General features: G+C 47.1%; 1 protein-coding gene across 14 annotated transcripts in view; it reads left to right on the top strand.

Moving 5' to 3' along the window:
* Positions 1-13,600, top strand: part of TMEM150C (transmembrane protein 150C) — a 56,278-nt gene that overhangs the window by 12,614 nt on the left and 30,064 nt on the right. For 4 of the 14 annotated variants that reach the window (XM_081925393.1, XM_081925376.1, XM_081925389.1 and 1 more), the window contains exon 2: positions 10,653-10,716. The exons of 2 other annotated variants lie outside the window; for them this stretch is intronic. In XM_081925393.1, coding sequence (XP_081781519.1) covers positions 10,691-10,716 — 26 coding nt within the window. In that variant the 5' untranslated portion in view covers positions 10,653-10,690. Of the gene's footprint in view, positions 1-3,358; positions 3,424-4,154; positions 4,381-10,649; positions 10,717-13,600 lie in introns of those variants that run through there. 8 more of the 14 variants (XM_081925390.1, XM_081925374.1, XM_081925388.1 and 5 more) reach the window with 7 other exon arrangements.

The following is a 13,600-nucleotide window of genomic DNA, read 5'->3' as shown; positions in this document are numbered from 1 at the left end:
CAAGAAGCTGACCTCATGGCTTCTTCTCAGAAAAAAGAGAACATTAAAAATAAAGTCTTTTAAGCAGTTCTCCCACTTTTTTAAAAAAACAAAACTTGTTTGTTTCTGCTTGCAGCCTGACCTCATAAGCTGCTACCCCAGAGGAGGAGATGGTTGTCTTATGCAGACTTATTGAAGTGTACTTTTGATAGCAATGAGTCAATTCCTCACTCTGCATGTTGACATGAGCTTCCTGGGGGTCAGGGTGGGATACAATACATTTCCCTGCTGTTGTTTTGTCACTGGTGGAAATTGCAGTAGTCTGATGAGGAATAAAGTCCTCATTTCAGCTTGCTGCAATGTGAAAAATGCATGCGATCGGAAATATTTTGGACTGACAGCTACTTGTCAATGTGCAATGCTACAAACATTTTTCACGCTTCCCCTTCGGACTCCCCCTGCCCCCTCACTTTCAGCAAATTCAGTTGAAAATGGCGATAATAGAACTTAAAGCCGTTATATTTTCCCCTTGCTTAAAAAGGAAGATGAAGACATCTCAGAGAGATATTTAATGAGACAACAGATGGATTCAGTTGACCTACCGAGCCTGAATCTTGTGGTTCCTGTCCTATGAATGGTTCCCTGGGGCATAAAAGCGCATGAAATTCTCTTAAATAGCTTCCCAGGCGCCTTGTTTGTGACCAACCTTTGCTATTCTGCCAGTACTGCCTCAGGGGGAACCAATCTGAAGGAGCCCATTACCAACAAAAATAACTCAGTCAGTCCAAGCACACTGCTCTGTCCCCAGGGGCATCAGACGCACCGATGCATTATGGGATACAGGAGGTCCACAGAGCAACAGAGCATGAGTGGCGGCATGTGGCAAGCTGTAGAAGGGAAATAAAGGACAGAGCTGCAGCTCAGGATGGGAAAATAAATCCAGAACTGCAATTGTTTATCTGTGTACAGCCCATCTCGCCCTGAAGGCTTGCAGCCAAGAACTTTTCTCCTTTCCATTAAAATAGAATGTTTCAAAAGGATAAAGTTCAAGGACTAGATTACATTTACCCTGCCATCAAAATAAGGCCAGAGAAATAGTTCTTGCGATGTTTGCTAAATATTTACTTTTTCTGGCTTACTATGGGGAGATTTGTTATACTTATGGGCCTCTCTCATACTGAGCTGCTCACATCCTTGTACATGAAAACACCCCACTTTACATCCTCACAAGAACCCCGGAAAGTAGGGTAGGCTGAGCTCCGAGCTCCATTTACCATATTTTTTGGTCTTATAAGACTCACTTTTCCCCTCCTAAAAAGTAAGAGGAAATGTGTGTGCATCTTATGGAGCGAATGCAGGCTGCGCAGCTATCCCAGAAGCCAGAACAGCAAGAGGGATTGCTGCTTTCACTGCGCAGCGATCCCTCTTGCTGTTCTGGCTTCTGAGATTCAGAATATTTTTTCCTTGTTTTCCTCCTCCAAAAACTAGGTGTGTCTTGTGGTCTGGTGCGTCTTATAGAGCGAAAAATATGGTACATATTTCATAAAATTTATACAACCCGGATTGTAAAGAACCTCAAAGCGGTTTACGAAAGAAAGGGAAAGGCAACAGAATCAAGAAAAATTCACAACCCTACTTTAAAACAGACAAGGATTAAAATACTAAAGCAGATTAAAATCACCTCAACTTTCTAAGCATCTACAGTAAGTAGGGTTGCCTGAATGAGAACGTTTTTATCAGGTGCCCAAAAGAATAAAGTAAAGGCACCTGTTTGATCTCAATAGGCAGGGAGTTCCAAAGTATAGGTTCTGCTACACTGAACACTTCTCCTGTTTGTGGGATTTGTGGCCAAAAGTGGTGCAACTGGTCAGAATAGATGGTTTTATAAATGAGAACTAGACGACTTCATAGTGAACTGTGGATATTAGCCCTAATGGCTGAAAACTGAGCCCTCATCACCTAGAAGCAGTATATTGTTATGTACCACCCCAATCTCTAAGCAGTGTTCATGTTTCCTTTGGAAATGAGACACAGTGGAGACTGTGCCTTTATGACATATGGTTTATTTACACACATATACAACCTGAGCCTGTGATGGAGGGTTTCAAAGCATTATACTCCAAGTGGGTCTTGCTTCTCCCATTGCTGAAGCCTCCAGTTGGAAACAGGCAGCCCACATTGTGCTCTGGCGCCCCGCCCCAGCTAGCCGCATTTAACAAACTGACACTCCTTTTCCTCGATCACGCCACAGCCAACTGAAATCCTGAAACTTCCTCCTAACAAAAACTCTGGCATTTTTCTTCTGCTAACTACTCAGAACTCAAGGCAAGGCTCCACCCATTTCTAATCGCCCATCATCTTCCTTTGTTCTCCATAGTGGTTCTTCTCCCAGGCAATTTCCTGAGAATAGAAAAACTGGTCTGGCCTGAATTTTAGCACTTTGTTCAATCCAGCATCCGGCTGCCTATTTCAATGCTCCAAACACTGATTAAACTCCAACACCCACTTGACCTAGGAATTTAGGGGAGTCAAGGCACCCACAAACTCATAACAGTATTACAATTATCAGATGCAAGACAAATGACAGGGGATAGCTATCTCCGTCATGGTTGATCCAGGGTACTTTGGTCCAAGCCTGCAAGTCAGTTCTTGTAATATGAAAGAGAAAAAGAAGCAGAGCGACCTGTGTTGAACTTTCTATGATTCTTCTCAAAGCTGAAAGTAAGTGATGCGAGAAGAGAGCGATTCGCAAAAGGGAGAAAAAGGAACTGGGTTATCCAACGGAACCTCTTTCTGTTTCTGTTTTCTTAAGAAACACTTTCCCTATCTGCTTTTGACTTTCAAAACAGTGAGGCATGCTTCCCTCTTCTCTGATAAGTCCATGGGCAGTGCTGAAAGGCCTGGCTTAAAAAAAAAATATTATTGACCATTTCAACATATCAAAATATATCATATTCATTTTTCCCCCTTCCCCCACCTCCCCATCAAACCCTCCCCCCCCCAACTTCCCTCAGCTCCCCTCTCTGATTTTTCAACACATATTATTCTCTGCATACTGTAAAATTGTATAAATCCTTATCGATCTACTATGTTTACAATCAATAAATTTGTGTATGTTTATTCAAAACCTGCCAAGGAGTCCAATTCATTCTGTTGTCTTTTAAAGTAATTTGTAAAAAGTTCCCATTCTTCTTTGAAGTCACAGTTGTCCTTATCTCGCAGTTTAGGTATACGTTAGTTAAGCCAATTCTGCATAGTTCATCGATTTCTCTTGCCAGTGTTCTTTTGTCGAGATTTCCTCATTCTTCCATCCTTGCGCTATCAAGACTCTTGCCGCTGTTGTTGCATACATAAACAGATTCTTTATTTTCCTTGGCAGGTCTTGTCCTACAATCCGAAAGGCCTGGCTGCTTTTGCACAAATGAGGCATATGGTGTAATACAGGTAACTTGCAACTTCCGTGCATTTAATTTGCGCACATTCAGCTTTACACATTTGGCAAAAAAGGCGAAATATTTTTAAGGGGGCAGGCACCCAGGAAAACAGACTTGGGCTTTCCCACCTACGATTGAGATCACTCCCACTGATTTCAGGGTGGTGGGTTCCAGCTCTGTTGGGCAAAAGATTCTTGCATTGCAAACGCTTGGGTTAGGTGACTCTCGTGGTCCCTTCCAACTGTACAATTCTATGACCTGTAACTCAGGCTCAAGGCTCCGCATGCTGCATCGCAGGGGGGTCAGACTAGATGACTTTGGGGGAACCCTTTACTACTTTACAACTCTTCGTTGCTTTTAGGTCACCGCCAAAGGGGTGAGCTGCCCGCAGGTCAGCGCAAGAGCGCAATCGGGAAAGTGTGGCAGGCGCGCGCGCTTGGGCATCACACGCGAGCGCGCACTCTCCACCCTCCACCCCCCCCCAAGGGCAATGAATGCCCGGTTCGAGGGGGCCCGGCGCCTCTCGTGCCCAGATGACAAGTGGGCCGGGTGGGTGGGTGGATGAAGGCGCAAATCTGGGATGGGGCTGGCTAGTGGTACCCAGGAAGGTGCCGCCACCTCCAAGGATGGAGAGGGTGCCGCCCGCCCGCCCCACCCCTTTTGGGGGTGTGTCTCCCCCTCCCCTCCTCATATCCCCCCTGCGAGAGAGACGCAGGCAGCCAGGCGCGCCCTCGCCCTTTGTCTCTGGCGCCGGGGAAGCTCCGGCGGCTGCGAGAGGCGGACGGCAGCCGCAGACTCCACCTCTTCCTCGAGGGGAAGCCCTCCTCCCGGCCTGCCCAGTCCTCCTGCCGCCGCCGATCGCGCTCGTGCCGCCTGCCTCCTCTTCGCAGGTGTAACAGCACCAGGGACCCCCGGGCCGGACCGACGCCGAGACGCCTCCGCGCTCCTCTTCCTCCCCAGCTTTTCGGTAGGAGGGTCTCTGGGGTCTCTCTCTCGGTTTGGGTTCCTTCCTCCCTGCGGCGCCTCCCCAGCCTTAAAGCCCTCCATCTCCTCCCCCACCCGTTCCTGCACAGCCCACCTACCCCCCCCTCCATCCATCCCTGTCCGTCTTCCTCACCTCCACAATCCGCCCAGATAAGCCTTATCAATTGTCCTGATTATCACCATCGCGCTTTTGCAGCAACCGTGTGCGCGCGCGTGTGTGTTGCAAATTGCAATTGCCTGGAGAAAGTCCCGGGGATTTCCTGCTCGAGACCCGCACCCGCCTTGCTGAATTGCTGCCCCGTGCTCCATCGAAGGGCGCCTCTCCGTTTGATGAGCCCTCTGCTTAATTGCTTACATTGGGAGGGTCGTTGCGCTTTGCTGGCTGCACACCTGAGAGGCGGCCTTATCTCTCCTTGGTTCTGCTCTTGGAAACTCCCTTTAATTCTTCCGCCTTCCTGCTGCCACTTGAATCAAGCGATTGCCCGTCCAAAAAAAAAAAAAGCGAGAGAGAAAAGAACCCACGCTCCGCCGGTGCACCAGTTTCCATCTTTCTATCAGGCTGCACCAATGCTGCTTACAAAGCATCATTCAGCCATATTCACTATTTCCCTTTACCTGCTTGCATCCCCTTGGCTTGATAACTGGGCTGCTGAAAGCCTCTTAAGGGATGCTCTCCTTGTTTTTCAGACGTGCTCCTTTATATCAGCCCCCATAGTGCCTAGGTCAGCTGTCTGTGTCCCTTTTACTCCCAAAAGCACCAGAAGCATCTGCAGAGCCTGTTTTTTAAATTTTGCATCTACCAGCCCTAGGTGGTGATCGCGACAGGGGATCCATAATAACAATAAATAATGTGGTTTCTGCTGTGTTTTTGTAAAGGGCTGGGTAGGCAGGCTAGCGATGCAGACCAAGCCATGTGGTCCCTATTGTTTCCGCTAGCAGTGCCTGTTCCCCATGACAGCTGACAGTTTGGGTGTTGCAGAGGGAGGGCTTGTGTTGTCAGGCTCAATAGAATGGCAATATTTGCCTTCCCTTGGGTGTCCCCAGGTTCACACGTGTGACTTTTGCACATGGGAGTGAATAGCAGCCATTTGTCGCATAAGATAGAAAGCCTAGGGTATGCAACTTTTGGGGATGCTACGGGAGCATAAGATAAATTTACTGCATGCTCCTTGTGACCTCAGCTTAGGAACATAGGATTTTGTCTTGCACTAAGACAGATTCTTAAGGGACGTGGGTGGCACTGTGGGTTAAACCACAGAGCATAGGGCTTGCCGATCAGAAGGTCGGTGGTTCGAATCCCCGCGATGGGGTGAGCTCCCGTTGCTTGGTCCCTGCTCCTGCCAACCTAGCAGTTCGAAAGCATGTCAAAGTGCAAGTAGATAAATAGGTACCGCTCCAGTGGGAAGGTAAACGGTGTTTCCGTGCGCTGCTCTGGTTTGCCAGAAGTCATGCTGGCCACACGACCCGGAAGCTGTATGCCGGCTCCCTCGGCCAATCAAGCAATATGAGCGCCGCAAGCCCAGAGTTGGCCATGACTGGACCTAATGGTCAGGGGTCCCTTTACCTTTAAGACAGATTCTTGGTCCATCTAACTCAGTACTGTCAACACAGCCTGGTAGCAGCTCTCTAGGGTTTCAGTCAGGGTTTGTTTCCCAGCCATAGCAGGAGATGCTGGGGATTGATCCTGCTCAGCAGATTCCATACTGCTGAGCCCTTCCCCATGCCTTACTATCTGCAAAGGTTAGACCTGGCTCCAGAGGCTGACAGGTTCGCACATTTTTTAGGGGTCCCAGATTTGACACCACCCTAACAGAACTGAAACAACCAGAGGAAATTCTCAATTCTCTTGGAACACTCTGCCTGCTGGTTAATCTGTGTAATGGAATGTTGGGAACTATATTGATATTTGTTGTTCTTGGCATCTGTCTGTCTCGAGAGACCATGGAGTCAAGCTGCTGGAGAGTTCACAGCGGCTGCTGTGGCTGCAGAAACCAGTAACTCGTAATTGCTGCTGCCTCCTGTGTTGTTTTTGTTGCATTAGCAGCAAAGTGACCTTCCTGGAGCCTAAGTCTGGGCCGTGTGTATGGAGGTCCTGGACTTCCCAGATGACAAGACCCTCCTCTCGGCTTCACCCATTTGGTCCAAAGGAATGCAGAGCAACGCATTTGGCACCAGCTTGGCTGCAGGAGTTGCCAGAAGGAGTTGCTAAGACACCATTCAACTGTCTTAGCAACTCCCCTCCAGATTTGTGTAGGGTTTACGCCTTTAGCTTTTTCTTCTTCCAAAGATGTCCTGCAAGGAAGCAGAGGTTTAGGACCAGAGTTTTCCTTCTTCTAAATGGGCTACCTTCCTAGGTTGACGAGCCCCATCTGCCCCGCACTTGCCTCTACAGCAGCCTTTCTCAACCTGTGGGTCCCCAGATGCTGTTGAACTACAACTCCCATCACCCCTAGCTAGCAAGACCAGAGCTCGGGGATGATAGGAGTTGTAGTCCAACAACATCTGGGGACCCACAGGTTGAGAACCGCTGCTCTACAGCAGTGTTTCCCAACCTTGTGCCTCCAGCTGTTTTCGAACTACAACTCCCATCATCCCTGACTAGCAAGACCAGTGGCAAGGGATGATGGGAATTGTAGTCCAAAAACAGCTGGAGGCACAAGGTTGGGAAACACTGCTCTACAGCATGTGCAGAAACAGCCTTCTTGATCATTGGACCCACTATTGGTCTCATCCACTCAATCTGCCGGTGCCTGTCTTTGCATGCAGGGAAAGTCCCTAACTCACCAAGGCTTTGAGACACATCGGCTACCCTCACCTGGTTTAACCTGGCTAGCTGAAGCTGTTTCCTGGGGTGAGAACTGAGAGCAGGGTAGGCACCAAAGGGTAGGACCAACTCCCCTAGAAGGAGCACGCCGTGTCCCCACCAAAGGTACTATCCCTCCCCTAGCAGCCCATGTACCCCGTATACTGTATACCGTATTTTTCTGTGTATGAGACTAGGGTTTTTTTTAACCAAAAAGTTAGGTTTAAAATTGGGGCTCGTCTTATATACGGGTAGTGCTGAGGGGTGTTTTCTTAATTTGGAGTCCCCAAAATAGGGGGCGTCTTATACATGGGGGCGTCCTATACACAGAAAAATACAGTATATGGCACTTTAAGAATAGGAGAGCTGGTCCTTGCCCCAGGGGGCTTACAATGTAGAAAAGCAGCAGAAGGGAGACAACAGAGAAGGAGTGGGCAGAGGAGAAAATTGGGAGAAAATGTGATTACTGTCGTTAACATGGGCCTCCTTACAATAAGATATCGGAACATGGTGGGTGTTGTGCTAAAAGCTTTACATTAAACTGGAGGGAGCCGTTCTTTCCTTTTGTCATGTGGCAAACAGTCCACTTATGTCATGAATGAATTGCAAGACTTTTGATGCAGGCAAGAATCCCCCTTCCCTTTTCCACACCTGTTTCTTACCTGAATAGGACTATTTTTCTTTTTAATAGGAACACGTGGAATAAAGGTTGTGCCATGTTTTGGTTGCCCTCTTATCCTTCATTGCAATGTTTTCTTTTGAAATCTGTAAGATAACAGTTTCCTGTTCAGTTATGCTACTTTGAATGCATGCTTTATGTTTGACTTTCTTCACTAATGTTTTTGTTCTGGGTTGTTTTATTTGATGTTTTAATATGTGGTGTAAACTGCTTCGAGATTATTTGCCCTTAAAGATATAAAGAGGTATGTTGTTGTTGTTGTTGATGATGATGATGATGTTATGCAGCTGAACACCCTAGACTAGGGTTTCATGAACCTCTGGCCCTCCAAATATTGTCCAGCTCCAACTCCCAAACTCCCGTATGCCCCAGCCAGCAGGATCAATGGTTAGGAGCTAGAATCCAACACCGTCTGAATGGCCACAAGTATCCCATCCCAACCCTAGCCCCACTCCACATCGAGGCCATTCCCCCCAAAATTGCCCTCCAGCCAGTTACATATATTTAGGACTTCATCACCTGCCTATAAATTGTAGATTTGTAAACACTTGTTATTAATGAAATAGCTTAGCTTCCCAAATGGAATCCTATGAATCAGTTGCCTTTTTAGTATATCCCATCTCATCCAAATGGATCAGGCTGGGTTGTATTCTGAAACAATATGAAAAAGCTTCCTTGTCCCTCAAGGTCACGGACGGAACAGCTTTTACGGAGGCTTCACACATGCAAGTTAATCGGCTTATGGCTTCGATATCCAGTGTCGACTTGCTATGTGTGAACGAGACCTCGCAGACACAACAGCCCACAGGAAACTTTAATTAGCCCCTCCAACACAATGATTTTCAACTGGAGTATGTTCATGCATGTGGTTTCCAGTCTCCAGGGACTGGTTCATGCCTGTATATAATCGATCTTTGTACAGTTGGAGACTAGCAACAGAATGTGTGAATGCCATTGAAAAAATGTGATGTGTGGGCTGAGATGAAATTTGCATCTCTGGTGTGTGTGTGTGTGTGTGTGTGTGTGTGTATATAACAGCCGGTTCACACATGGAAGTCCTGGATGCTGCAGTTGGTGCCGTGGGGCTAGAATTTTCCCATTGCTGTGTTCCCCTGGAAAGATGTTTCCATATCTAAAGATACAGTGGTACCTCGGGTTAAGTACTTAATTTGTTCCGGAGGTCCGTACTTAACCTGAAACTGTTCTTAACCTGAAGCACCACTTTAGCTAATGGGGCCTCCTGCTGCCGCCGTGCTGCCAGAGCACGATTTCTGTTCTCATCCTGAAGCAAAGTTCTTAACCTGAAGCACTATTTCTGGGTTACTGTGACTGTGACTGTGGAGGCCAATTCTAGATCCACACGTCTTTCCACTGTGGGGACATAGGTTTCCGGGCAGGAGTTGAACATGGTGAGGGTTTGCCAAGCGTGCCTTCCTCTTAGCGTGTTTCTCCCTTTTGTCCTGAGTTTGAGCGTCTTCTTCAAAGCCGTCTTCAAAGCCTTTACACCTTTGGTAAAGGCTGTTCTCTGACTGGAGAGCTCACAGGCCCATGTTTCCCAGTTGTCGGTGTTTATACTACATTTTTTTAGATTTGCCTTGGGAGAGTCTTTGAACCTCTTTTGTTGACCACCAGCATTACGCTTACCATTTTAAAGTTCAGAATAGAGTACAGTGGTACTTCAGGTTAAGTACTTAATTCGTTCCGGAGGTCTGTTCTTAACCTGAAACTGTTCTTAACCTGAAGAACCACTTTAGCTAATGGGGCCTCCTGCTGCTGCCGCGCCGCCGGAGCACGATTTCTGTTCTCATTCTGAAGCAAAGTTCTTAACCTGAAGCACTATTTCTGGGTTAGCGGGGTCTGTAACCTGAAGCGTATGTAACCTGAAGCGTATGTAACCTGAGGTACCACTGTAGTTGCTTTGGAAGACGATAATCAATGCATCAGCATTGTCTACACCAGGAGTTGGCAAGGTTTAGCTCGCCTGGGCCGGTTCACTCCAGCGGAGATCCCTCCATGGGCCGAAGTGAGCGCGAGCACACACGCCCACAATTTCCGGTGTCTGCACCTGCGCAAACGCAATTTCCGGCACTGCGGAAGTGAGTCCCCGCACTGTGCTGCGCCAGTTTAGTGCAGCGCAGCACAGTGCGGGGACGCCACGCAGGTGGCTCAGTTCAGGGGTGGCTCAGGGGCTGGTTAAATGACCCACGTGGGCTGCTTGCTGACCCCTGGTCTACACACGGATGCTTCTGGATCTGCCGTCCTTTGACACAGAGGCCCTAAGCTATGTAATTCCCACAGGAGTGCACCTGACATCTTCAGTACTGTATACAATTTTCATCAAACGCTGAAGACACACTTCTTTAGCCTGGTCTTTCGACACCTGAGATGTGTGTTTTCAGGACCCACACAATTCCTGCGACAGCAGTTTGTTTAAACTGTTTTAAATACAGTGGTACCTCGGGTTACATATGCTTCAGGTTACTTACGCTTCAGGTTACAGACTCCGCTGACCCAGAAATAGTGCTTCAGGTTAAGAACTTTGCTTCAGGATGAGAACAGAAATCGTGCTCCGGCGGCACATCGGCAGGAGGCCCCATTAGCTAAAGTGGTGCTTCAGGTTAAGAACAGTTTCAGGTTAAGAACGGACCTCCAGAACGAATTAAGTTCTTAACCCGAGGTACCACTGTACTGAATTTTAAATGGTTGTAAAGCAAATGTGATGATGATGATGCTAAGGTATTATATCCAATATATGTTGTCCTCTGTCAAGCAGGTGGGGACTAAAGTGTGACCCTCCGTCGAACACCATATATGCTTCAGTACTTGGATGCTTCAAGGTAAGTTTAGTTCTTAAATGTTGAACTTCCTGGAACTTGTTGATGAAAGGGTGGAGAACCTGCGGCCCTCCAGTCTTTTGGACTACAGCTCCCATCCTCCCTCTCAATTGTCCACGCTGGCGAAGGATTATGGGAGTTGGTGTCCAACAATGTTTGAAAGACCACAGCTTCTCCAACGCTGTGCGTGAATGACGACGGTCCAAATGCATACACAAGACTTATCCATTGATATACCACAGGGAACCTTCTTTCCTTTTGAGGGCTCCATTTTCTCAGGGTTAATCTCTCAGGGTCCAGAACCAAATTGGGCAGGATTAGAGCCCAAAGTTGTCATAACTAGAAGGTGAATTTTGTGAAGCAGGCAGGGCTTTTGGACAAAGCTAGTGACCTTAAGAGCATCTAATTATGAGTGTTTTATGGAAGAATGGATGTCTTTTTCGTGTTAATTAAAGAAATATTATAGCAGGATGAACTCGCGAGCGGGATTTGAGCAATGAATGTTGCTGCTTTTCTCTTTTTTAAAAAATACTAAAAAATACTTTAAAAATAACAAATTTGTTTGAAAAAATTATTGCTATTTCAAAATAAAGTGAAATACTTTAACAATCCCCCAAACCAACATTACTTTCTTCCCACTCCTATCCTCAAAATACAGGTTCCTTATGGGGTGTTGTATTTTTTTATTGCTTTTATGTGAGCCAGTAAATATATATCTATATATTAAGTGGTTTGAAAACTTCCATAAATAAATAAATAAAATAGGCAGAGGGTTTGCAGGTCCCCTTCCCCTGAATCAGTGGCGTAGCGTGGGTTGTCAACACCCGGGGCAAGGAAAGTAATTTGTGCCTCCTAACCCGTGAGAGAGAGTGAGTGAGCCAGGTAGGGGCAGAGAGCTGCGAGTGCGAGCGCCCCCCCCAGATGTTGCGCCCGGTGCGGCCGGTCCCCCCTGCACCCCCCACACTACGCCACTGCTCTGATGTATGTGATCGATGGAGAGGAGCTTCGGTTTTGAGTTGCTAATGTTTACTGTCCTGCACTGCTATCTGCAGGCTCATTCTACAGGCACCAATCCAACTAAAGTTAACCCTGAACAAGACACGTTTAAACCTATGCAACATGCTTGTTTTGACTCTCTTTTTAGTCCCACTGCTTTCAATGGGGCTTGTTTAAATGAGCTGGGCTCAAAGGCCTTTTACTTTCAGTGTACTATGTATGTTTTTTTAAAGCTTTAAAGGTAAAGTTAAAGGGACCCAGTTGCGGACGACTCTGGAGTTGTGGCGCTCATCTCGCTTTATTGGCCGAGGGAGCCGGCATGACTAAGCCGCTTCTGGCGAACCAGAGCAGCACACAGAAACGCCGTTTACCTTCCCACTGGAGCGGTACCTATTTATCTGCTTGCACTTTGACGTGCTTTTGAACTGCTAGGTTGACAAGAGCAGGGACTGAGCAACGGGAGCTCACCCCGTCGCGGGGATTCAAACCTCCGACCTTCTGATCAGCAAGTCCTAGGCTCTGTGGTTTAACCCATAGCGCCACCCGCGTCCCCCTTTTTTAAAGCTTTACCGCACTGCAATAGGTTCTGAAATAGGCATATTTTACAGTCGGAATAAAGCATTGATGCTAATGCCATCAAGGTGATGCTCTGCCAGATTTGCAGAATTCAAAGTGTGGGGGTTTTTTTATCAGCAAAGCATTTGGGCTCTTTTAATGGAGAGATGAAGACCTCCTGGCCATAGCCATGAACAGAGTAGACATCAGCAACATCTTCCACCCACCTTTTGGGGCTGGTTCGGGGGCAGAAATAAGTGTCATGGCACCAACCTCTAGACTGGATTATCCATTCATATTAGAGGCTTCAGTTGGATGGATATGAAAATGTGTCAGGATCAAAACCCTCCCTCCCTTTTGCAGCCAGATGGACGGGGTATAATTAATAAATTATAATTATTATTATTATTGACCATCATTGCCATTGATCTGAGTAAGTGATGCTCAGATGCCAGTGACCTTGTAGCTTGCGTATCTTGCATTGCTATTCTTGGTGATGTCCACGCAGGAATGGGATTCTGTGCCATGTTGGTTCTCCAAAGACTCAGCTACATTGGCCACAAAAAAAGCGCTTTACATGCATTGTATATGCATTATAGCACTGTGGCACCAGATGGCACTGTGGAGTTCCGTTTTTGCCAACCTGATTTCTCATACAACGTTTCCAACACGTTTCACTGAAACGCTTCTTTGACGTGTCTAGAGATCCAGCCCAAGTAACAGTGCAATAAAATAAAATAAGGCTCCCTTACAAAGCAATTGTCTCTGTGTAAATGGGTGTCAGGAATGAGCCAGCTCCAAGCAAAGGTTTGCAGCCAACTGCAGAAAGCAGCCAGGAACAGAGAGGCTTAGATGTTAGTCAGGCAGGGGAGAGCCAGCAGCTGCAGACTTCCTCACCTTGATGGGCTGGGTGATAAGGCAGTAGCTGAGAGCAGGCTAGAACACAGCCAAAACTCTCAGGAAGCACAAATAGGCACAAATAGACTCAGCCTCTCAGACCAGGAAGAGGTTGGAGCCGATCCACTAATTCTGAAAAGCCGGCGATTGGGAGGGCTGCTAGATAGGAAGCAAAACAAGAGCTGTAAGTTCAATATCTTCTGTCATGGCCGGAAGGAGTCTTCAGAAGGGTCATCTTGAGTAATGATGCTGGAGGCTTTGTCAGAATCGTCTGGAGCTATCTGTTTGTTTTTGCAATAAATTCTCCTTTTTAATTACCTACGCTTACTGTGTTATCAAGCTGGGAATCTGGACTTCTGACAATGGGTGATTAACAGAGAGTTAAACCACTCTTTGACTCTAAGAACCTGGTGGAACCAGACACCCTAATCTTGAATCG

This window comes from Podarcis melisellensis, assembly GCF_964234715.1.
Source record: "Podarcis melisellensis genome assembly, chromosome: 9".
NCBI classification, from domain to species: Eukaryota; Metazoa; Chordata; class Lepidosauria; order Squamata; family Lacertidae; genus Podarcis; species Podarcis melisellensis.
The sequence above is the reverse complement of the archived record's forward strand: the minus strand, read 5'-3'. Positions and strand labels throughout refer to the sequence as shown.